This window comes from Alosa sapidissima, chromosome 12 (assembly GCF_018492685.1).
Source record: "Alosa sapidissima isolate fAloSap1 chromosome 12, fAloSap1.pri, whole genome shotgun sequence".
In the NCBI taxonomy this organism is placed as follows: domain Eukaryota; kingdom Metazoa; phylum Chordata; class Actinopteri; order Clupeiformes; family Clupeidae; genus Alosa; species Alosa sapidissima.
Window position 1 is genome coordinate 17,950,918 of NC_055968.1, and position 25,790 is coordinate 17,976,707.

The window sequence follows — 25,790 nt, forward strand, 5'->3', positions numbered from 1 at the left end:
AGATTTACAAATTTTTTAATGTTCATTAAAATACAGGTGTTCAGATACAACTGATGTCAGTATAGCCACGGATACATTTGAACCCCGTAGCATGGTTTTTAATAAAGTAAATAAAAATAAAAAATCCATAAATTATGTAGCTTCGGCTCATATCTGTGAGAAATAAACCTGAAGGGAAAGGTTATTTTTGGTTTGTTTAATCTATACTAGTGATGGATATCTGATGTGTTAGACTGAATGGCCCCAGATAGGTTCAGTACGCAGGAACACACTTTTACACAGTACACAGTGAGTGATGATTTTCTTGCAGGACTTGTCGCTTTTTGTAGCTCCCCCTTGAGGTTTCCATGCAACTCTGTGGTGGAGGCATCTCTCAATGCACAAACATCAGGATAAATGAAAGCAAGCAAGACTACATATTCTTAGTACTTTGGCAGAAGGCACTTGATATGTCTAGCTTTTTAATACACCCTTGCAGTTTGAATGCAAGGGCATTTTATTATTCTATTTAAAGCGATTGTTGATAGGAAGTGTGTGCACAAGACAGGCAAAATGACTTCCAGCAAATAACTACTGGCTTGGGTTTGAGAGAGCTATGTGATCAGGTCACCCTTTGTTATGTGACAAACCAGTGAATGCAGAACAGTAACACAAACATGACCAGTCTGAGATGATAACCCCCATCACCCTGCACGATACACACAGCCATCACATACACTCTCCCAAACACACACAGTGAGCTGAGGGGTGGGGGTTGGGTTGAGCTGAGGGCAGGACTGGAGGGGCGGGAGGGGGGATGGGTTTCAGGTCGTTGGGTCCTAGCGGCAGTGCGTGGCCTTTCTGAACCCGGCTTTCAAACTCCTGAACAACAGCCGGGTGACCTCCTGACCCCGGGGCTCTGACACTCAACCTTTGCGCCCCCCCTGCGTGACCCCCCACTCCCAGCTGCAGGCAGCAGCCAGCCAGGCAGGCATGGCAGAGGGCACCCAAATGAAGCGTGACTCACTGCAAGGTGGGGGCAGGGGTACGTGGGGGGTGAGCTGAAAGATCCCGAGAACAGGGCCAGAAAAATAGGCCAAATAAGACAACGGCGCTGCTTCTTTGTTGCTATTCTTGGACAGACCTGTCTGGTTTGATTTCTCCCTTTTCAATCAGTGTTTGTGTATGTATTACTGTATCGCTCCTTCTCTGTTTTTTTTCTCTCGAAGTCTCCCTTTCTCTCCGGATCATCCTGCTCCTTCCACACTCGCTCGCTCGCCTGCTCTTTCTAGCACTGTCTGAGCTCATCCTCCTTTGTTCTGCCCATCCCCCCGCTTCCCTCCGTTTTTTAATTGTTTTGACAGACTAGAGTGGACTGCAAAGTCCTTCTCACAGTTTGCATGTGTGTGTGTATGTGTGTGTGTGTGTGTGTGTGTGTGTGTGTGTGTGTGTGTGTGTGTGTGTGGAAAGGAGGGAGAGAGAGAGAGACATGACCTTTGGCACATACTATTAACATTTCGGTGTCTTTCTGCACACAAGAGATACCTCATTATTTGGCGCCCTTTGAAAGTTCACACTGCATTTATTTGAAAGCACTTACAGAACTTGCCTTGACATGACCCTGACTATTAAAACTTTGTTTAATTTCAATTCATACAAACAATCAGTGGGTGCTCTTAATCCAAAGCTGTATTTACACTGACATGCACAGCTCATTTATCATCTAACATCTGTTGAGTGGGAAGCCACCTCTCCAAACTCCTTCTTTCTTTCTTTCTTTCTTTCTTTCTTTCTTTCTTGTCTGGCTCACTCTCTCACAGCACAGTCTCCTCTCTCCTGTCCTCCAGATTCTCCAGGGTGGCCTGGAGCTCTGTGATCTGGGTCATGTGACGTTCAGACAGGGCGGCCATTTGCTTTTCCAGCCTCCAGATCTGCTCGCGGTGCTTCCGACGAGCGTTCCTGTACATGCTGGAAATCTTACTGCGAAAAATAAACAAACAAAAAAAATGCATATTCACATCAGCAGAATATGCCCCGTATCTTAGTGATTAGAGCAAAATCTCCAATCATGGATTTACTTTCTAATCATGTCAGGACTTCATTTGGCAGATTTGATGCAGAGTTAAACACAAGTATGAAATACATCCTTCAGGCCTTTGCCTGAAGATCCAGCCTGGTAGATCCCGCTAGGGATTACCTTATAGCTGATTACCCTACAGAGACTACCGGTTCCCAGCCCAGCACCTTGTCTGGGTGGAGGTGATATGCGGTGACGCCTGAGCTCCCTCACCTGTGTGCGTCGGTGAGGCGGGCCGCCTCCTCGTCACTCTGCCGTCTGAGTGCTGTGCCGTCCGAGAGCTTGGTATCCAGAGAGTCACGCAGGGCAGTCACCCTCCTCTTCATGAGCTGCTCTCTGTATGTGTGTGTGTGTGTGTGTGTTTGTTTGTGTGTGTGTGTGTGTGTGTGTGTGTGTGTGTGTGTGTGTGTGTGTGTGTGAAAATATGAATGTGTGTGTGTGTGTGTGTGTGTGTGTGTGTGTGTGTGTGTGTTTGTGTGTGTTTGTGTGTTTGTGTCAGGGAGAATTTGTGTCAGGGAGAGAGTAAGAGACACATGAAAAACAGCAGGAGTGAGCAAAGCTGTTGAACGCCTCCAGCCTCCCCACCTCGGTGTAAACTGATGACTTATAGGTCTCTGGAGGGGAGGTCAGAAACCAGGGGAAAAGTGAAGAAACAATAGAGGCATAGTTTACATCCAGAGACTGCATTTGAAGCAAACACTGTTTCTAAGCAACAGTATGGAAAAGCAGAGCCTTAAATGGCTACAATGACTAGAATCAAGCTATTCAATAGCTTTTTGTCACACTCAGGTTAAGACTGGGGATGCTAATATCCCCATATGGCTTGCTGACAGTCCTCGGCCATTTAAAAGAGGACAGCACAGGAGGACCGACCTTCATCAGTTTATCATTTTTGGGCCTCTCACCGTTGTAGGACAGCCTGCAGCTCACGGAAAATGGTGCGGTTCCTGGGGCCAGGGATTCCTCCGCCACTGTTAGATCTCTCCCTGGTATTGGACACCCTCTGAAATCATAAAAGGAGAGTTTTTCAATTACACTACAGTAATGACAAAAGTATAAAATTGTCTTGGACATGTTTAATTGTGGAGTCACTGTCTCTTTCTAAGAAACAGAACTGTCTGTCTGCTGGTTATCTCAGCACACTACAGGTCTGTCTACCTGATGTGATCGTGTCTGCCTACCTGCTGTCTCTCTGCATGTACTGTGAGCCTATCTGGCTGTCCACTTGCTGTGGTGATCTGTCTGTCTCTCTCAGTCTCTCTCTGTCTATTTGGCTGTCCACACACACACACACACACACACACACACACACACACACACACACACACACACACACACACATACGCATACACACACACACACACACACACACACACACACACACACACATACACACACACACACACACACACACACACACACACACACACACATACACATACACATACACACACACACACACACACACACACACATACACATTCACATACACACACACACACATTTGAATGTAATGTATAATCACCTGCTGCTCCATGCTTCTCTCCTCCAGCTCTTCCTTCAGGCTGTCCAGCAGCAGGGCTCCGGCCTCGTCTTGGGCCCTCTGGGCCATCAGTGTCCACTCCAGACATCTCTTCTCCTTCTCCGTCAGACGGATGGCCCCACGCAGCTCGGACATTTCCTCCTGGGGAGGACCAACAGAGGACCAAGGGTAGGGGGGATGGAGCAGGAAATGTCAATCAGGACATGAAATAGCAGATTTTAAGGCAAACATGCAACTCTGCAATGATGACTCAGCAGGTATGTTTTTGGAAATGTAAAACCACTGAGTCAGTCTTTTACCACAACAGTAGATCCCAACATATCATGTCATTAAAGTGAGTGCCATCTAAATGGTACAGGACAATACATTAGAGCAAATGATCACTGAATAAATGTCAAGGATCATTCCACCATAAGTATTATTTTTTCCATATGTTTTACAAACTATGTGTCCATGGATTGTTTTTGACATGTGTCATCAGACGTCAGGCACCACACCCAAACTGCCATGAGAGAACTGCAAAATGTGCTATCTCTGTCATCTCAATTGATGTGAGTGTACTTTCCTATAGTCTCACCTGCCCCAAGAGAAAAGAAAAGGGCTGACCACCCACCTACCCTAACAGTGACCAGCTCGTACAGCAGCGCGGCCTTCTCTCCTCTGGGGCTAGAGGTGGTGTTGTGGCCCCTGGGCCCCGCTAGGGTTCCGGTGTCCGGGCTCATCTTCCCCCCGCCCACGGGCCCTTGCTCTGGGATGCGCAGTGCAGCCCTGTCCTGCCTCAGCCCGACGATCTTCTCCTTCAGACTCTCCATCTGCTGAGAGAAATCCTCAGCTGCCAACCTGCAGAGAGGTCAAAATATGGCAGACAGAGGAGCTCAGGTCACAGGAATGAGGAAGAACAACAAAGATAAACAAACAAACAAACAAACAAACAAACAGACACATCAAATTCATTTATTTATCCATCCAGCTCTAGAACCCTTTTTTCTAAAACCTTCCTTTTAATCAATTAATACAACTCTCAGTTGAAGTTCATTCTTTAACAATCGGAAATTAAACAAATAACATCCAGTATGCCTCTCTCTCCTCTGTTCTCTCCAGATAATTCTATGGTAATCCCTTAAGGTTACTATGATGTTGCTGTGATGTGCCAGCTAAGAGATCCTTTCTAATCATGTTACTTAATTAAGTCAGTCTTTACACTAATCACTTAGCAACCACTAATTCTCCATTAGGGCATTATGTTCTTTCTACGACCAGCAGGTAGGCAATATGTGTACTGTGGCTCAGCGTCTATGTGTTATTGTAGCGTATCATACCATATCATATTGTATCGTAATGTATATCGTATTCTCATTGTCACATCATTATTCATCGGTGTAGATTAGATTAGATTAGATTCAACTTTATTGCCATTGTGCAGAGTACTAGTACAAAGACAACGAAATGCAGTTTGCGTCAGAAGTGCAAAAAAGCACAAAAGTGCAATGTGATATACACAGTATAGGCTGGTGGTGCATAATCAGTAAAAGATATATAGTGCAATGTCCACAATAGTATACAGTTAAGAAGGTGGTATGGTTTACAGTAATATAAATTAACTATAAATATTTGCAGTGTATTAGCAGTAACCTTATAAGAGCAGAATAGATATGGGTGTACGGATGCAGTATGAACAATGTATGAATGACTTGTACAGATAAGTGCAGTGTAGTAGCAGTAACATTATACAAGTAGTAGAAATAATATACGTATATATGCAGTGTATTAACAATAATATAGTATAAGAAAAACAAAATAAATATGGATATTCAGTATGAACCGTATAGACAGATATGTACAGTATGTACAGTTATGTGCAGTGTAGTAACAGTACCATTGCAGTGTAGTAACAGTAACATTATAAGTCTGTGCAGGGTGAATAGTACAAAGAGCAGTGGAATGTGTTATCATTGCACCAACACATACTCTGTGGCCTTTGTTTAAGCCCATTTTGTTGAGCAGATTCCTTTGAATCTGCTCAACTAAATGAGGCATAGCATTTCATTAAGAAGGAAAAAAAGCACCTGGTCTGTGAGGGTTTTCCTCTCTGCGTAGCGCCCTCTGCTGTTGATGTCTCAGTCTGCAGTTTCTCAGCCTCAGTCTGGGCGCTAGATAGCTGACTGTCTTTGCCCTCTGAAATGAGGAAAACACTACATTTGAAATGTACATGAAGATAATGAATGCTTCTTCTGAATGTTACAGTGACAACACCCTATGTCAATATATCTGGCACCAATCTGCATTGACCTTTGAATTGGTTTCAGACATCAAATTCAAGGGAATGCAGGAAAATTTGGGCAACTCTTTGCGTCCAACCAATGGAGCAGATGTTTGTTCTTTTTTTCTTCTGTGGTATTTTTCCAAATATTGTACAGTATTTTACGAGACACGAGCGCCTCATTTGACTAGTGCAGACTTTTTTAAAAAGGGCATGCTCATATTAATCACATATGACATGTGACAACCTGTTTAAGGTTCAACATTTTTACGAGTGTTGAGAGAGTCTCACACAAGCGTCTCACCGCTGACGCAGTGGAGAACACTGCGCAAGCCTGACGCACCTGTCGCCTGGGCAGCCCCCTGCCCTCTCCGCCGCTCGTACAGACCCAGGAGATCAGCGTATGTCTCCTCGCACTCCTCGCTGCCAAGCACACAGGCATTATCAGTATGCTAAGGACTGTCACACCGCAAACACGCTTTCCAAGAGGATCAGAGGTCCGTGCACTGTTGCAAAGCATCCACAAACATTCAGCAGCTTGGTGCCAACTGTTCAGGGTGATCCAACACTCTGTTGAGGGCAGTGTCACTTCAATATCATGTAGCACTTAGCATTCATCACAAGTTTCACATGGATCAACAGTTGTGACAATATGTACCATCAATACATACAATGAAGCACTGTAATGAAACAATAAGCTGTCAGCACAAGTATCAACTTAATGCTGACACTATTAAATGGCATCATGCAATCAGCACAAATATGTGTTTGGCACTTTATTTCCATTTTTGATTATATTTACTTGGTATCTAAACTAAGTATATTAACTTGCAAGGTACATTAAACTCGCATCCACTGCTGAAGGAGAGTGAATGATCAGGGTTTGGGACTGGACCAGTACCAGTATCGGAGGGCCATCTGCAGGGCGGTGCTGTCGGCCTCGTGCCGGCTGAGGGCCATGCTGATTTGCTCCGACTCTCCTTTCCGTCTCTCCAGAGCAGCTGAGAGGCGCTCGTTTCGGGCCTTCAGCCTCTCTAGACACCTGTGGGAGGGATGAACAACAGCTGTGGCTACTGTACCTCCTACCAAAAGTAACACGAATTCCTTTGTACTGGTGTTTATGTACAGACTATGTATAGTAAAGTATGCACAATGTAAATGTAAAATGTAAATATAAGGCTTAATGTGAATGTATTCAGATGTGTAGTAGTGTTATGGTAGGAACGAATAAAAAGGTTTAAAAAGCAATTGTAATTGAATGAATGAATGTGAAAAGGACTACGTAGGCAACCTTTTTTAAACGTTCCTATGAAACTATAATGATTGTCAGTTCCCAGTTGCCATGTATAATTCATTCTGCTAAGGTTCTCTTTGATATGCTTGGGTAGGCAAAGTACTTAGACTCTGCTTTCCCCCAGTCAAGCCTCGACGGTAAAACACAGCTGCTCTCCACTGCTTGACTTGTACAGCAAGTACCTGGGCTCAGTCTTGTGCTTTGTCTTGCATACTTTTAAGCATTTGTCTGAGCCTGTTTGTGGCGTCAACAAAACAGAGTATGCACTTATTATATAATCCTGCTCATTAGACTGCATTGGGCAAGCTGATCCAGACAGGCATACAAATGACACAAATGAAACAAACAGATTAGAGGAAGCTTTTCTCACACCTCTGCAGACGGTCTGTCTCCGACTCCAGACTGGGGCTGCCGGGCAGCACTGGGCTCGGGCTTGGACAGGGGCTGGACGGTGAGACGTCGCCCCCTGTGGAAACGGCTGGAAAGGCAGCCACGTGCCTGCGCAGGAGGAGGGGGGAGCCCGGGAAGGGAGGGGAGGCCCAGGAGGGGCTGACCGCTCCGCTGGAGGAGCTGGAGGGGCTACGGGGAGGGGAGAGGCTGCCGGCCACCAGCCACCGACGCTTCAGCACCAGCAGCTGCCACAGACAGTGAACCACATGAACAAAGATCTCAGACAGGGGGACAGGAAACAGAGGAGAGATACTCTACTTGTTTCACAACTGCCGGTCTCAAGGAAGAAGCCAAGATAAGTGTTCCATGGATTTTTCATGTGGTTTTTGGCACTTGCCATCACCACTAAGCCCAGCATACATCAAAGTAAAAGAATGTACTAATATCTGGGATCAAGTTATTATGGTTTCTAATTGGGATGTCAGTCAAACTTTCTTCTCAGGGAATGTTTCTTTCACACAGTGATGTGTCACTTTCACTTCTCATTGTGTTTAGCGTTTTTTTCCCCCTCACACCTTCTCTTGTAGTTTTTTCTTCTCGTCCTCCATCTCGTGGAGTGCGCTGTCGGACAGGCCCAGCTCCTGCTGCCTGCTCTGGAGGGCGGAGCGGAGGCTGCTGTTGTGCCTGTGCAGCTCCAGGACGTCGCGCTGGTAGCTCTGCCTCTCCTCGGAGGGCAGAGCGGAGCGGTAGGAGAAGCCCAGCTCACGCTCCATCTCCTCCAGCACCTGCAGGAAGGTAGCCCAGGTCAGCAGAGCAGTAATAACTACCATACGTTTCACCATTGCCTCTTCCTCAGACTTCAAATGTGTTTGAAAGCAAATGTGTTTAAATCTTTAGACCAAAGGAAATGCTCTTGACGTTGTCCAGTTCCCTCCTGTTCATTAGCTGTCCGGCTGTCAATATCAGATTAATCTAAAACAAGATTGCAGACCCTTCCCGCTGTCACACAATATTGATCAAAGTGAAACCGAATTCCAGCATCTGCATTCTCAGTTGGACCCTGATGGACTGAGACATGTTGACCCCTCTGCCTTGTGTTCAAATGTTGAAGTACATTGGACCAGTACTTTTTTAGAATGTGACACACAGACAGTCGGATAAATGAAACGGACCCAACTATAATACTCTCTTCCACCCTGACAAGGGCAACATGTGCCACACAGGTTATTGTGTATGAAAGTGTATTCGGTCTAATACCCACAGGTGAAAAGTGAAAGATAATTCTGTTATATTTTATACCTTTACAATCCATGATAAACCCTTTCAGTACATTGTGCGGGATCATACTGCGGGATTTAACAAATCGCACAATCACACACCTGATTAGAAATTGAACCTGATTCGAAATAAGCTTCGTACTGAAGACTAACATTGTTTAATCCCTTAAAGATAGTTAAGTGGAAATGGTTTGATGAGAACCTAAATGTCATCTTTTCTCAAGCATTGCATTAAGGTTCCATAATGGGTTGTAGCCCAGGCTATACAGAAAGGTCAAAGACTTGTTTTTCAAAATCAAAAAAGTGAGCAGGTGAAAACCTACCTGGGTGACCTTCACCCAGCTCTCCTGAGCCGCACTGAGGTGCTGCGTTCGCGTCTCCTCATCCCGCAGCGGCTGAGGAACGGTCACCAAGGACCTCCCCCTGTTCGCCGACCTCTCCAGGGTGGACAGAGCCTCCTGCAGCTCGGTCCAGACTTCCCCGCTGTCTCCTGGGGACGACCACAATCAGCATGTGAGAATAGATGCAGAGAGGAGGAAACACACCAGCCACTGTACTGTACTGTTTCTCCCTGATTTTCCCCTCCCTCAGGGCATTGTTAGATGGGGACCCATAGGTCATTATAAATGTCATAAGTGAGGCTTTGTTCTCAGATCCAGATTTGTGTGAGAGGGCTTTTGAAAATGGATTTCCCCAAAGAGAGGCCTTTCGGGTCAGGCTTTAAAAAGATTTAGAGAGGTTCAAAGTCAACTGAAACCGGGAAAGTTCATAAAACTATCAGGCATCTGTTTCGCTTAGTGGCCCTGCTGCAACACAAGCCGTCCAAGTCCAAGAAAAACTTCATAGATTACAGGGAAGAAAAATTTAGTTGTCCCAGCCCTGTTAGTGGAGAAGGGAAAAAAAAGACTCCAGCACAATGCAAATAAGAGAACAGTAATGAGCGCGATATTGGCCCGCTATAGGAAAAAGCCATGTGTGTGAGTGCTTGCCAACCTCTCTCGGTCACTGGGGCTGGAGTCCTGATGCCAGGCTCTTCCTCTGGGTGGAGCAGTGGTCCGGGGCTGGGGGGGAAGTCTGGAGTGGAGCAGCTGACTCGGCCCTCTGATGTACACTCATCCCCATCCCTATAGCAAAATAAAACAAATTTTAAAAAGCATTCAATTTTGTTGTGATGATTTACTTTGCTTCTTCTTAACTCACATTTATTATTTGTCCACACTCTTACACAAGATTCTTACTCATTTATTCTTAAATATAAAAGATATAATTGTAAATGGATGCACAAATGTGTGCAAGAGGACATATGTATGTATTGCCTCAATTATATGATCACATCTGTTAACAACTGAATATTGCTATTCTCCAAAATGTGGATATATTTTGTTTATTACATCGTAGTTGTTTAATACATTGTAGTTACCCAGTCCAAGCTTTATGTTGGCTGCGAGTACCTTGGGGCTTGCAGAGAGCCCATCTTTGCGTTGAGCTCTGAGATGATCTTCAGCAGTGCCCCCACTTCCAGCTCACACTGTCTCAGCTCGGACACTGAGGGGAGCGGAACATTACTCTCGTATCCGCCCGAGGCATCAGGATCCTGTGGTAAAAGTACAGCACAGCCATTGGTTCCTGATACCATTCAGGGTCTGTATATGTACACATACAAAACATGTGAGATTTGTTTTAACACTACTTGATTTTAACCATTTAGGATCCACAACAGCATTCAAAACATGGATCATTCCTATGAAATTCTGGCAATAACTTTAATTCTTGATTTGTCACAATTTGCCATACACGAAAATGAATTGTGGTCTCCATAATATTCTGTTCAATATTAATATTCCCAAGGTATATAAGAATGAGGCTGAATAACTACAATTCACATCTTTATTTATGACTTAAAATATCCAAATAAAATGCATTGCTTTTCACTGTCAATCTCTAATGTTGGTAATCTCTCTGTATGGAACTATGTTTGATGAGCTGGATGGTATTGTTTTTGCCGTCTTTTTTCACCAGCCTTTGTTTTGAGCAGAGGAAAAGGAGAAACAGAAACATCCTGCAGCTGCACTTCCTGAACACACACACACACCCCACAAACACCACACTTTATCTTACACACACACACACACACAAACACACACACTCTCACTCAATCACTTTTAAAAACAGCACCTTAAACAAAGTCTATTTAATAAAAAACAAAACAAAACGAAAAAAACATCTATGCATGGTTTCCAGTCCTGTACAGACTTAGGCAATTAACTTTGCAGATTCCAAACGGGCAAAGATAATAATATGGTAAATCACACTTTGATGTGAATTGAATTGTCTTAATTCACATTATTGTTTGATAATGTGTTTCAATACCCTACCAACAAATATTTAAAATACTTTATTTAGCAAAGAACACTTTAAAATGTAGATTTTTTTTAAGGTTTACAAGAACACAAAGTTTATGACTGGTTCGCTTTATTCATGTCAAATATATCAATATAAATAATGAGAAATTCAACTTTTGTGTGAATTCTGTTCAAATATCCATAGGCTACTAATGTATTTCTGTATGTTTACATCACTGTGGCCTTAGACTTAGCAAAACACCTCAGACTAAACTGAAAGCTCTATGGAAGGCAGAAAAGGACTTACCCCAGCCGCTGTGTCGCTGTCTCTATGTGCACTGTCTTTCTCCTCTCTCCTCTCCAAGTCGTCCATGAGTTTTTTTTTCTGCGCTGCTGTTGGACCACAGCACCGGCTCGGAACCAGCTGTGCCTGGTGGCTGTGCTTTTGTTCTTTATTCAGTAATTACACCTCTCTCTGTGGCTCTTGGGCTGCCTACCGCCAGCGTGCTGTCTGGTCAGGAATGTTACTCTCTGTCTCCACCTCTCTCTCTCTCTCTCTCTCTCTCTCTGTGTCTCTCTATGTGTGAGTACAATGTGCAGTGACAGAGCTTCCCTTTTCCCCATAGCAGCCATTGGTCTTTCGGTGACAAACACACACTTGGCATCTAGCTAATAGAAAACCCAGTTAAGGCGACCCTTATCTGCCCATCAACCCTCTTCCTGTTTTGTTTGAGATCTGACATCTTTATCTTTGTTCAAGATACAAGCCATAACAGGACAACAACTCTGCGAAAGGCTTGATCTTGGCTATGGTAAAAGGGAAATGAAAGAAACTTTCTCTTAGTTTGACTATAAAGACTCAACAAGTCCTTCCTTTCCCTTTGAAAAATGACTTAGCTTCCTTAGGCTATATTTTTATTTAAGTGTTGGCCAATTCAGGCTTCTATTTTTATAGGCGACTCTCATCTCACAAAAACAATACAGGCTGACTTGGATTAGTATTGACTGTCAAATTCATGGTGCAGTTGAAAGCATGTGAGCACACTTGTTGTACTCTGGGTGGCAGCATTTCTCCCACAGTTACATCCTCCGAAAATCAAGTAGCAGAAGAATGTATTTCCTGTAGTCAGAAAATATGGCGCCGCACATCCAGTCAGTGGAATGAAATAGCCTAGACATCTTTTCTCTTGGTTTAATTTTGTGAATATTCGAAATACGACCGATTCATGTAAGTTTGGCAGCATGTTGATTAATTGTTTTTGTAAAATATTTAGCTGTTTATTGGTAGCGTAATGTAATGCATCCTGCTTTTTTGTAATGTTATTAGCTAGCTAAGCTAACAGTTGGTGGCATTATTTTCCTGCTGTGGGTGGCAAGTTCATCAGCTGTCTGTTTATTGGAGTGGTCCTATATGAACATATAGAGCTCAAAAGTCTGTGACTTCTAGGAACATCGAGTCAAAAGGCAAATAAGAGCGCGGTGTAAATTAACGTTGGCAGCGGCTAATCTCGCTCCATTAAGTTGACTCACTGATGGGCTGTTAACGTTAACTTATTTTAACTTATCGGGCCTTTGGTGTATTCGTTGTTTAGTAAACATGACGTCATTGCAGAAAATATTGTCGTCAACTGTTATACAGTGAACATTTCCATGTAAGAGACTAGAGTTTGTCTAGTATACAATGCATCCAGTTTTATCTCACTAACCAAAGTCCCTGTGACTGCCCTATGTCATTTTTTTTTAGCTAATTGCTTTCTTTCTTTATCTCTTTCTGCCACCAGCTATTTTATTCTGTGTAGATGCTCCGCATGTATTGACAGCCTGCTGGTCAGATCCGCAGTCACACGCCTCCAGACACCATACAACTAGTGGGTGCCATGGAAACCCCGGAGCCCGGGCCGGCAGACGGGGAAGAGCGCGTGGTGGAGCTGAGGCCACGCACACGCTCCAACCCAGAGGGTGCGGAGGATCGGCGCAGCAGCAATGGCAGCCTGGGCAGCGTCACTGCCATCAGTGCGGTGAGCGCCGTGGGTGGTAGTGGCGTTGGCAGTGCCAGCCAGCCCTCCGTTGGCAGCCGTGTGGACGGAGAGGGCGAGGCGTCCACCTCCAGCAGCCCGCCTAGCGTTACCACGGCGACCCCCACAATGGCCACAGCCAGCCCGGCCGCTGCTGCCGCTGCCAACACCACTACTGCCGTCGCTGCCGCCATGGCAGCCCCCACACCTGGCGCCGCCAAAGAAAGACCCAAATCCACGCAGCCTGCCCTTGTTGCCTCACAGATGAACACCTCTGGGGACACTAGTATGAGGGCACCACGGGTCAACTGCCCAGAGAAAGTGGTACATTTGCCTTAACATTTTCTACCAAGGAGACACATTATGCCTATTTTTTGTTTTTGTTTCCCTTTCCACTGGTTACATCACTCAATATGGAAATCTACATTCAAATGTATGCAAAGACAATGGCAAATGGCTCACACACAAGGAATTTATTGATGAGTATGCAGAATGATAATGGTGCCTCTGTAAAGCAAACTTTGTATGTAACTAGGGTAGGGTTTCATAAATGAGAAAACTTGGATTGATTACTGTAATTCTTTGTGTTTTTTCTCTTTTTATTCTGAAATAGATAATCTGCTTGGATCTTTCTGAGGAGATGTCTTTGCCGAAGCTTGAGTCTTTCAATGGGTAACATTACTTGTATTGCTTGAATTTGTTTGTCTTCTGTATTTCACATTAAGGTATGATTTCCTTTGTCTACAGGCTCAGGAACATGTTCAAATTGATTATTTTCTTCTGCAGGTCTAAAACCAATGCTCTTAATATCTCACAGAAGATGATTGAGATGTTTGTTAGAACAAAACACAAAATTGACAAGCGCCATGAGTTCGCTCTGGTAGTCGTCAATGATGATGCCTTATGGGTAAGTGAAAGACTTTCTATATCCCTCCTTTTGCATACAAACGTGGCTGTTTTGTGCAATTATGCATACTGTTATTTCTTGGAGAAATTCTTTATTTAACTCAAATGGAAAATCTGTTTTAAATTTTAAGTGCAATGTTACTTATACATGAAAAACCGCCGGTCATCGAGCCTATCGGAAAATAAATCCTGACCATGTCAATGTTGGGCGAACAGAACACTGATGTGAAGCTGAGTTGATATGGCAAGCCAGTTTTTGAAAGGGGAAAGCAAACGCACACCGATGATAGGAATTTTCTTGAGGTGCTGGTCACGGGATACGTAATATGATGAACAAAGGCCGCACACTCTAGCAGCTCATATGCCAGTAGTTTAATACAAGTCTTACTTGAGAAAGGCCACAGGCCGAAATGTTGTTTGTATTAAACTACTGGCATACAGTATGAGCTGCTAGAGTGGGCGGTCTCTCTCCCTTTGTTCATCATATGGCAAGCCGGTTTAACATGACAGACTGAAGTAGCCTATTCTCGCAGTTGAAAAGCAGCCGTTTTCCACACGCCAAAGTGGCATACGTTCCATAATTCGTAAAACTCGTTCGCTTCCAAATCAGCACAGCTCCAGTATAATGCCAGCCTATCTTTGGTTGAATCTTTGGGTCGAGCTAACATAACTTTATTGTTGCCAGGGCAACGCCCATGACGAGTCACTCTCTCTCTCTCACTCACACACACACACACACACACACACAGGCACGTTCGGCAAAATCAGCTCCGAATGACACGATGACAGATCTACTCCACTGATTATACAAAAATTCGACCTTAATTAATCCTTCAGGGAAAGTTCCCAAAAGATTACCTGACAGTTGCACAAAACTATACCTTTAGAGAACGTTGTGGGAAAGTCAGTTAAAGGATAAAGAAATGTATCCTTAATATAACCATCAGGGAACGTTCCCAAAAGGTTCCGTGACTGTTGCACAAAAACAGCTGTAAGGGGACGTTCTGGAAACGTTCTCTGAAGGCTACACAACACAATACCTTTACAGGTCGTTTCCAGAGGTTTATTTTTGTGTGAACTTCAGGGAAGTTTAGGAAATGTCGCGTGTTTGCTGGGTCAGCTTGTTCAACGCTAGCGTTAGGCTAGCACTGCCACCATTACGCTGCCGAACCATAGCGAACAATAGGAAACCTGCCGCTTGCCGCTGGCCAGTGTGATCCCTACCTAATACTTATCCACTCAGTACTTTTTCAGACATATGGGATTAAACTATAAGTGATGAATGATGTGAATGCCTCGTCCCTCTGTCTCATGCTGTCTGTGTTTTCCTCTCCTCTTCAGCTCTCAGGCTTCACCTCCGACCCCCGTGAGCTCTGCAGCTGTCTCTACGACCTGGAGACCAACGTGTGTGAAACCTTCAGTATCCTTCCACTGCCCTCACACTACCATTGAAATGCAATAATAGCTAAGGGCTTTGCACATCCAGTCTGTATTTTTCAGATTTTTTTTTTTTTTTTTTAATCCATCAAATAAACAAATTCTACTGTATGACCTCTTATTCACCGATATCTTGTGGATGTGAACCTGTTCTAAAAACTCTTAAGACTGACTTGGCGTATACACATGACGCATGACCCCATGTTAGTTTGTATTTATCATTAAAAGTGTGACCATTTGGGTGAAAAATCCCTTTGACTATGAAGAGACGCAGAGATTATTCCCTTCCTTTTAACTTCAAGTTTATATTCTTTAACATGATCTACCAGATCTGGAGGACCTTCTAAATGTAATGTAAGTCTAATTGATGTATCCATTGTTTGAGTTGACTGAGTGGCTTGGTTGATTGTGCTCACAGAAACCCTTGTGGCTGTGAGTTTAACACACTCTCATGGGTCTCTGTGGTGTTTCTAACAGCTTACAGAAGATCGAGCTGCCCCTTATGGAAAATGTGCAGACCATCCCGCCTCCGTTTGTGGTGCGGACCATCCTGATCTACAGCCGGCACGCTGGCCAGCTACAGTTCAACCCCTCGGATGCCGTTAGTGTACGTGAAGATCTCAAACATAACAGTGGAACAGTAGAAAGTGTCTGCTCTCAGCAAATAATTTGATAAATGTTAGTTTGGATTTAATTGAGCTGAGTATTAGATATGTGTGGTAATGTTATCAAAACACCGAAATGGTAGTCTTCTTTCTCATTTTCTTCCACAGAAAATGCTGCAGTCACCCTATTTCTTCTTTGATGTCGTTTATCTGCATAATGGTGCTGATGAACAAGGGGATGAGAGCAGTTGGAGGGTAATTTTTATCTAATTTTAATTAATCACTTTAATTAAAGAGTAATGTCTTTTTCAGTCTTTCTTTTACCAGTGAATAGACATACTAGTGGAAAAAAACGTACTGACTACTAACCCCATTTGAGTGCTTTTCCCTTTTCTGATTGAACTTTATCATGATTCATGTCTTCTTATTTCCCCACAGGACATTTACTCGTCCTTCTGTGACTTAGACTCTAAAGGGATGTGCTACAGCTTTGAAGTATCCTTGTCGGGGCCCGCCCTGGAGCTGCACAACTGCATGGCCAAGCTGCTCTCGCACCCCCTCCAGAGGCCTTCCCAGAGCCAGGCGTCCTACAGTCTACTGGAGGACGATGAGCCGGCAGAGGTGGAGGCAACCGTCTGACAGCTGCTTTCACCACCTCCTCCTCCTCCTCGACGCACAGCAACACAGCTGAGCTTCCCACGCTTCTACCTTCGTCTTGCCATAAAACCTCCATCACGTCGGAGTGTGGTCTGATATACATTGCAGAATGTCTGTATAATTTGTTCAGTTTCTGCAAGGTTATTTGTTTTTTTGTTGTTTTTTTGGATGGTAAAGGCGTACATTTACTTTTTTTTCTGAGAAGGCCTTGCTCTTGTTTCTTGTTGTACTGTACCTCTACCTGACACCAGTTTTGTTGCCTATGGTGATTTTATTCAAATATTTTTTATGTTGCTGTTTTTAAATCACTTTTCATCACTATAGTTGTCATTATGCTTATTACTGTTCAAAATGAATGTAGATGTGGGAAGGACCGCTTTACTACTGTATTTAAGGCCCATAGCTTACAGAATGAATGGGGGAAATGAGGGGAATCATGCTCTTTGGCACAAAGTGCTTACTGGATTTTTAAGGGCACTGTGTATACAAAAATTGTGTAAATGTCATTTGTAAAGCTGTCCTAATTGAATAAAAGACAAATACAATGCCATATTATGTCTCTTAAGTTGTATTTCTCTAATAACAATGTTAGTAATGTGCTGAAAAGTCTGATATGGCAAATTTTGGCTACCGGTAAATCATGAAGTTTCAGAACTTTATTTTAATAATGTTTTTCACCCAGACTCCTAAAAGTCCACATTAATTTACAGTTATAGACAGTTCTGTTGCCAAATGGTCCTCTTATTCCCTCCGTATATTCAGATACTCCAAATAGAATTTTAGTTATTGACAATTAGCCATCACTGACCATAGGGTGCGTTTCTAGAAAGAGTTAATGGCTACTTTCCATCAAAATCTTTATGGAGTTGGAACTGTCGGTTTTGGATGTGGTGTTTCTAAGTAAGTATATATACTCTAGAAGGGGTAGTTCCAACGCTCAATCGCGTAATAGAGATTGAGGCTTTTATGTTGGTCTTGTACTTCAATGGGGGAGTTGCTTAACAAAAAACAAGCCACAAAAAACCACGGTCCACCAATAATTTGTAAGCACAGGTTTATATGTATTTGCTGCCACTAGAGGGCAGTTAGAGTCTTAGGTTGAGTACCACCACCGACCGACTTTGATTGCACATACGCCTGTTACTGTGAGAGGACCTTTACCTGTCTATAGACAGGACATGAGGAGGCCACCAGACAGCTGCTAGATACTTCTCTTGCCTCCTGACTGGGAGGTTTGAGAAAACAAATGCAAATTCACTGGATTTCAAATAGGCACAGGTGCGTTGAACTTTGCATTCTCTGCTTACAGAGACTTAATACCCAGTTAATACCTTCAAATCTTGTTTTAATCTTACCCTAACATATTTTCCTGTTTTTGTTCTTAAGTGTATCGGTCCTGACACTTATTTGCTTTTATGACTTTTAAACAGTCCCATAAATTACACTTCCCAGGTTGGCACCAAGACAATGCCCTACAGGAAGACCCCTGTCTTTCGTTATTTTTCCCCTTTCACAGCCCTCCCAAGCAAGAGCGTCAGCCCCTGACGTCATCGCCGTGAACTGCCACCGTCAGGATCAAACACATCCGTCGCCTCCTGGACTTCAGGGAATATTTGTTATTGCCTCTTGCAAGAGGACTGACAGGTCCCCATTGTTGTGCTTTTCACAGTAGCAATGACATCTGACTATGCACAGGAAACTGCAGTATTTTGATCAGAGTTGCCTCATCGGGGATTTTTGTTGCATTCCAAAGATTTTTTGCCATATTGCTCAGTCTAAAGGTGATATAGGGGGCACATTTTTGAGCTTTTGATGTTGCCAAATAATCACCAATTCCTAAAGTTCTGATTTGATGATGATGACAAGCTGCCTGCACGTGATTTTAATTATCCAGATAAAAAAACAAATCTGTGGCTGAACTATTGATCAACACAATACTGCCCAGGAACATTCTTCTGCCTTGTGTCTTGTCATCTTAAGAGACAGACAGTACCCATCAAATAATGGGAATGTGATGGGAGTATACAGTTCTGCCTATTATGAGGACAATAACATTTGTTCCTTGGACATATTGTCCTCCTTAATCATCAGAGGACATGTTGACATGCTGAGAATGAATGAACCCATACAGTACAATATGTAATGTCATTTGGCAGGAGGTACACTGAACTCAGCCAGATGATCATCATGATCATTTCCTATGTGCATTGGAGTACAATTCCAATTCAAATGTATGTCTGCTTCATAAAAACTCCATTATGCTGGGGTTCCTGTGTCTGGGTGATTAAGGCATTTTGATGGTTACAGCCTTGAGAGGAATGCGACCCCTCGGACAAAGAGGAGAAGTGGGAGTAAGGCTCTGGGCGCCGCCCCTGTGGGTGTGTGAAGCTGTGATAACCTCCAGAGCACTGTCCAGCAGCAGGTCAGGAAGGAGGCGCTGGAGGAGGAAACGTGCCGCTGCACTTATAAACACCGACACTCTGGACGCTCCACCAGACTGTGTTTACATCGAGCCTCGACCTACCCGCAGACTGTAGGTCACATTCAGGGGGTTTGTGAGAGAGACTGCCAACATATTTTACCCCTGTGGCTTTTAAGTGGACTTTGGTCAAACAGTCAACCTGTTACTTGGTTGCAACTGGACGGCGTAAATAGTTTTTTGTAGTTTTTTCAGTAGTTTTGTAGGGTTTGTTTTCTTCAAGGGCAACAGCTGGGCACAACATGTACAGCAGCGGCTACCCTCGCACCACCTTTGCCCTGCAGCCCAAGGACATCCACAGGTCCAAGGGAAAAAGCTGTGGCTACTACCTGCGGATAGTCTTCTTCTTCTCCTCACTCATCCAGACGCTCATCATCGTCAGCCTGGTGCTCTTCCTCGTCTACGGCCAGCCAGAGAAGTCAGCCGAGGAGAAGCACGTGGACGAGCTGAGCGAGAATTTCAAGAGGGTCTCCCTGAACAACCTGGAGCTGAGGAAGGACAAAGCCGACCTGGGGGCAACTTTGGGCAATACCAACAAGGAGAAGGCTGCACTGGAGAAAGATGTGGCCAAGCTGAAGACTGACCTGGAGGCCTCCAAGAACAACACAGAGATGGAGAAACTGAAGCTGGTCAGTGACAAGTACTTCATTCTGCCAGTTTGTTCCAGTTAATATGATGTGATGTGTACTCATAAAGATCTGTTGACATCCTACAGTGCATCAATGTATAAGAGCGTTATAGATGAACATGTGCTGGTTTGTTTGTTATTCTGCTATCACCATTGCTATGCTGATTTACTGTCTTTGGCTGCTGTCATTTTATAACAGGGTCGGTGTGTGATAGACAAAAAGAGAATAGAGATGACACGAATTACTCCAATTCAGTGTCCAACACCAGTTGTAAGGAACCCATTTATGAGGGATGGTAAGTTCTTAAGGTCACTCTACAATATGGTGTGCATTGTGTACTCTTCTTGTGCATGTGCTAAGCATTTACTGCCTTGTGTCTGATTATTCCAATTAATAGTGCACTACTACAGTTGTAACAACATTTAAACATATATTTCAATGACTACAATATAACTATTCAAAATCAGTTTTTGAGGGACGAGAGGGCACATGTTAATGACTTTTGTCTCAATGACTTTCTCAAACTACCACTGACCGTGAACCTGTATTTTAGCTGAGAAACATCATGACCGCCTGATAGAACTGGTGGAGAAGAATTTCACACTGAAAGTCGAGGACCTGCAGAGGGACTTGGACAGCGCCAAGACCGCTCGGGACCAGTACCAAATAGGTGCCATTGAGACCAGACGAGAGAACGAGGAGCTGAAGGAGCGGCTGAAGCGCTACACCCAGACGTGCAAGGAGGACTTCTCCAAGCCCCTGGAGGGCATCCAGGATGTGACGGCCGCCTTCCTGGCCAAAATCAACAACGTCTTCCCCCACTCGCTCACCTTCCACCTGACCTGCGAGAAGCAGCAGGAGCAGCTGAACAATATCCGCACCAATTGCACCAACCTGTCGCGCCAGGTGGAGGACAAGTACCAGAGCTACCTGGACCGGGTGGGCAACCAGGTGGCCCAGCTGCAGGGCGTCCGGAGTGAGTTGGAGGTGCAGAACCAGCGGCTGGTCGGCGGACTCCAGACCTGCAAGAATGAACTGGCTGGCCTGAAGGAGAAGACCAGCCAGCAGAACGTTGACGCCGCGCAAAAGTACGACAGGGACATCCGAGAGCAGCTGAAGGACAAGGAGCAGCTTAGGGTGGAGATTGAACTGCATAAGCTTAAGCTGGACCAGTGCAAATTCCAGGTGAGGGGAGTGAAAGGGAGTGAGGAGGAGGCGCTGGTGACGTCTGGGTGTAGAGCTGTAAAGCTTGGAGGATGTTAAGAGAGGCCAAGAAACAAGGAGGTGGATGGTGTCAAAATGGAAACAATGGAAAGGAAAACAAACTTTATCCGCGTGCATGTGTGTTTGTGTGTGTGCACGCGCGTGTGTGTTTGTGTGTGCACACGTGTGTGTCTGGTTATTTCTTTGTTTGAAATTCTTTTGGTTGTTTTGCAGCTGTCTGCTGTTCCCAAGCCCCCTGCTCCAAAGCCTTTTATGCCACCTGGAATGCCACCTGTCCAGACAGGGTAAGCCTTCACTCACTCACTATGGGATATTTACACTGTATCTCCCAGTAAAACTGGATTCTATATAACATATGTTGTAAACAGAGAAGGAAAAGTCCATCTTCAGAAAGTAAAAGTTCTACCATGTATTGGTTTTACCTGTGAAAAGCAGATGATCTCTCTAATTATCTGATCTACCTGGCTGAAGAGCTTTACCTTCTGGAGCCAGGCTTTTCCACCTCTGGTTGTAAGGTACAAGAATAAAAGAATTAGCTAATGAAGTGCATGACTAAATAAGTAACTTCAGGACATGTGATGCAACTTCAGAAATTGATTGAGCGTGATTGCAAGGTGACAAGGTGAGAGTATAACATAAACACTACTTTGTTTTTCTGTTTTATTTATGTCTTTTTTTATTATTATGACAGGTAAAATGAACACTTGAAGAATGAAGTACCAACAAGACACAACAGCAGCATTTATAGTATCATCTTGAACATTTCTTTCAAAAGGAAGAAAGGGCATAAAAGCCTTTAAATCACTGGTCTTATGATGAATGCTTTGCCATGTGAAGTGCACTTGTTTTCTGTTGCTTTTCATATGCACTTAATTGTAAAATAATTTATTTGCTTTTCACTGCAATCCAGATAATGACCAAGCTGTTTTAGAATGAAATGCTGCCTGGAGTATGCAAATAATCAAATGATGTATAAAGGTTTTATGAGTGTCATATTTGATACAATGACATTAATGTATTGTAAAATAAAAAATAAAATAAAACAATAGCAAATGCAGCTGTGAACTTTAGTTATGTAAGCTATGTACAGTATGATTTTGGTGTCAGACAAGGTAAACACAACATTATGTTCATATAGGAAATAAAATCCAAATCGAATGTGTACATACATTTTTACAATGTTATGTTTTATATATAATTTTCATCTTTATTTGCAATTCTATATGTATGGTCTCTTTTTTTATGTTGATTCAAATAAATGTAACTTGATCAATTCTGTGAATCATTATTTTTGTCACTTAATGGCAAGTCTATAGAGACATCCACAGGGCTTATTCATCAGTGCAGGCTTGTTGTACTCAATTGTGTTCAAAGAGCTTTGTGTAAAATTGGTTGTACCCAAAATCTGGTTGCTTGATTAAGCCTCATTTGAAATATGGACAAGTGTAAAACCAAGTCTGAAGTATAAAACCAAATTATTTTCATTGCTGGGCAAATTTACACAATTAAATGTGAACACATATGTAAATACGTAAAGAGGGAAAAAATACATAAATTCAATATTAATATCAATAAGAGTGTAATAGGCTACTTTAAGAGTACCTGGTTAACATGTTGCAATCTTATTCATTTATATTAATATTGGTTTGTTACCATACACACAGGTTTGTGCATCGGGTGAGTGAGAGAGAAAGATAAAGCTGAAATATTCTTAACTGATAAAATGCAGATACAGTACTCGATATCATGCCCATTTCATATCTTGGATGAGCAGATTCCTCTGGGTCATACATGGGCAACATACGGCCCGCGGGCCACATCCGGCCCGTGGCCTTTCCCTGACCGGCCCGCGTAAGGTCCGTGAAAGAACAATAGTCAAGAGCCTAGCATGGAGATAATGCATGCAAATCAATATCGTTGTTTTTATTTTGAAAGCGACTGCTATTTGTACGCCCATACATTTGTGCGTGGATGCATACGACGTAAACACCCTCACTGATGTGCTGGTGAATAGAATTTATGCTTCTGCGTCGACACAATGCAGTTGCCTTTACGTCGGCGTAAACCTTTCAAAGTTTTGTGTCTCTTATGTCTGCGTCGCTCACCACGCAAAGGTTGTTAGTACGAACTCCTACTGCTGCTCGTTGGCGATACGAAGTGTTCATTTCAAAACGTTACTGGCAGATAGACAGTTTACAATCGGATAACCCCGTAATTGTAACCAAAATATGTCTGAGTTTATTTGCAAAGCTTATGTTAGCGAACTACTATGATGCTACTACCCACAGGTTGCTTGAAGCAGCCGGCTCAACACACAGAGCGAGTTGACCAATCACAGTTATGTTAAAGCAAAAACATAGCCTACATTTTTAAAATAGTTTTCTTTGTGCATGTTGATTAACTAATGACAGCCTATTATTGTCTGCTCCACATTTTCGTAGTCTAATTCTGCATAGAGTTAATTTAATGATGGTAATGATTTAATGATGAAATATTGCTGAGTGTTGATGAAATGGTGGCACAGGCCTATCGGTTGTACTGACTCCTTCACATTTTCATGACCTAGCCAAATTATATAGATATTGTAGTACTTTTTTATATCAGTCTTTGAAAACTGAAAAAAATGTCAATGTCAAAAAATAATTTTCGAGAATGAGGATTAAATACTGGACATAGATTAAATATTGCTGTTTTTCCTTTGTCTCCCTCACATTTTCATCTGTTCTTACGACTAGTAAACAAAACCATATGATTTACTTAATGTTATACAAGAACAGAATAGAATTGAACAGAATTGAGTTCAGACTTGAGTTCGGTATTTTGGGTCCGGCCCTCCTCAACAGTCCCAGTTTGTCATGTGGCCCCTTGGGGAAATTAGTTGCCCACCCCTGCTGTGGGTGGTCAAGGCTAATCTATTTCACTCATCATCTCTACACCACACCACTGAAGGCTATGTGCCATCTGTATCTGAAATGGTGAAATATACTTCTACTGCCAAACATGATTGTATATAGTGTGACTGGCATGTAATTCTATTCCATTAAAATTCATCATCTGTAAATCATTTTGAAGGACAGCAGGAAATCGCACTGAATGATTATAGTGGAAATACATGGCACAAATCCAGCCCTTATATTCTGAGTTGGATTTTGAGCATGTACCTGCAGGTGTACGTCCTTACGCACTGTGCGTACCATCAGGCTACTCAACAGCGAGAGAAAATGTCCCTTGTGTGTGTGTGTATTCACACCAAATTGGCCTACCATACCTTCCCAACTATGCACAGTATCCCATTAGCTGTATGCCATCAGGCTATTTACCATTTTCTATTACGTAAAGTTAGTGAACACGTTATCAAAATTAACGTGCACACATTTTGTTTGAGCAGGAGAGAGAATACGCACGCAGGCACGCAATAGGCTACTTGTTGTTTTCTTTTACTCGGCTATCTATATAGGCTATGGTTATCAGCACACAATGTTGAGCTAATTCACTAACTCAATACTCATCATGGATATCACAAGTTTAAACAACGAAAACAGAAAGGATGGAGGCAGCAAAGCTAGGAGTTATTCCAGATGGACAAGAACAAGGTAGGCAATTGGTGTGCTTGTCAGAACGTTAGACTGCACTAAAGCCAGACGTCACGTTACGCTAGAACAAAACTAAAGGTAACTTTAGCCTGTATAGGGCTGTATCAAGTTGTCCAAATAAATAGGTCATTGTAGACGTTGTCGTTGTATTATTGCATGTGGATGTTATTATGCTATGTAGGTTACTTTTTTGCTGCTGACTGACTGCAGGCGCCCCTGATTGTGAACGTCGACATTTTCTGATAAAACTAGTGTACTCTGGAAGTGTTTAAGGGGCTAAAAGCATGGTGGTGCATCACACAACATTCAAGCCTATGCAGGATCAATGGTTCTGTAATGTTAAAACTGATATTGCTTATGCACTAAAATTTGTATTTCCACAAATTTCTACAGAAAAAATGCTGAAGGAAGAGGCTGTTAGACAGACTGTCACATACATAAACTAACACTGCATGGCCCATAGGTTAAACATACTGTAAATTCTACCCTTACATAACTTTTCTCCATCAATCTTTCACCAACTGCACTGAAAGAATGCACTGTGTCATCGAGTTGAAAAAAGACACTAGGCTTATTTATGGGTCTGTTATAACATTGTAGAATGGTCAACAATTTCTGGAATAGATCAACAACTTGCATGAATATACACTATCGATTTTGATGATTTTCATTACACTGTATAATAACTGTAAATTCATTCATTACATTATTTGCTTTACATTGCAATCCAGACAGTGACCAAACATATTCATATGATGGCATTGTGTACATATGTACTATAATTTGAAGAAAGTAAAATTATTAATTCAGGTTTGCGCTTCATATTAAACTAGTGTTTGCCTCAAACCACCTATGAGTACATTTTAATTTGAACAAGTGATCATCTCATCCGTCTCCTCTGGTTTCCCCACGGGGGGACGTGAGGCGAAGCAGGAGGCCTCTGGTGATTCTGGTCGCCGCTTGATAAACGGCCGTCAGGTGCAGGAGGCTCCTCTCCTGTTCTCAGGATATCCTTTGTTTAAACATCAATCATTTTTTTACCCGTGGGCTGTCACGCTGCTAGACTGCTGGGATAGATGTGGT

The 25,790-nt window shown here is 43.1% G+C and overlaps 4 protein-coding genes across 4 annotated transcripts in view; 2 read left to right on the forward strand and 2 right to left on the reverse strand.

Moving 5' to 3' along the window:
• ushbp1 (Usher syndrome 1C binding protein 1) lies at nt 1-11,781 on the reverse strand. Its single transcript, XM_042056403.1, has 14 exons — nt 11,470-11,781; nt 10,272-10,414; nt 9,814-9,944; nt 9,144-9,310; nt 8,119-8,328; nt 7,526-7,788; nt 6,761-6,901; nt 6,203-6,282; nt 5,666-5,774; nt 4,217-4,439; nt 3,582-3,740; nt 2,962-3,059; nt 2,270-2,392; nt 1-1,959 (listed from the first exon to the last, which is right to left on the reverse strand). The coding sequence occupies exons 1-14, from the start codon at nt 11,533-11,535 to the stop codon at nt 1,794-1,796; spliced, it is 2,079 nt and encodes a 692-aa protein (XP_041912337.1). The 5' UTR covers nt 11,536-11,781; the 3' UTR covers nt 1-1,793.
• The window catches only part of gtpbp3 (GTP binding protein 3, mitochondrial), a 34,255-nt gene continuing 19,401 nt past the window's right edge, over nt 10,937-25,790 (reverse strand). The window contains exon 10 of the transcript XR_006021040.1: nt 10,937-10,965. The gene's annotated coding sequence lies outside the window, so the exon portion shown is untranslated. The remainder of the gene's footprint in view (nt 10,966-25,790) is intronic.
• On the forward strand, nt 12,269-17,326 carry babam1 (BRISC and BRCA1 A complex member 1). Its single transcript, XM_042056407.1, has 9 exons — nt 12,269-12,390; nt 12,944-13,501; nt 13,791-13,849; nt 13,964-14,084; nt 15,425-15,503; nt 15,850-15,874; nt 15,998-16,127; nt 16,294-16,380; nt 16,564-17,326. Exons 2-9 carry the CDS (start codon nt 13,040-13,042, stop codon nt 16,762-16,764), a joined length of 1,164 nt encoding a protein of 387 aa, XP_041912341.1. The 5' UTR covers nt 12,269-12,390; nt 12,944-13,039; the 3' UTR covers nt 16,765-17,326.
• On the forward strand, nt 19,258-22,387 carry plvapb (plasmalemma vesicle associated protein b). The gene is made up of 5 exons (XM_042056405.1): nt 19,258-19,890; nt 20,089-20,185; nt 20,444-21,075; nt 21,328-21,398; nt 21,806-22,387. The coding sequence occupies exons 1-5, from the start codon at nt 19,504-19,506 to the stop codon at nt 21,807-21,809; spliced, it is 1,191 nt and encodes a 396-aa protein (XP_041912339.1). The 5' UTR covers nt 19,258-19,503; the 3' UTR covers nt 21,810-22,387.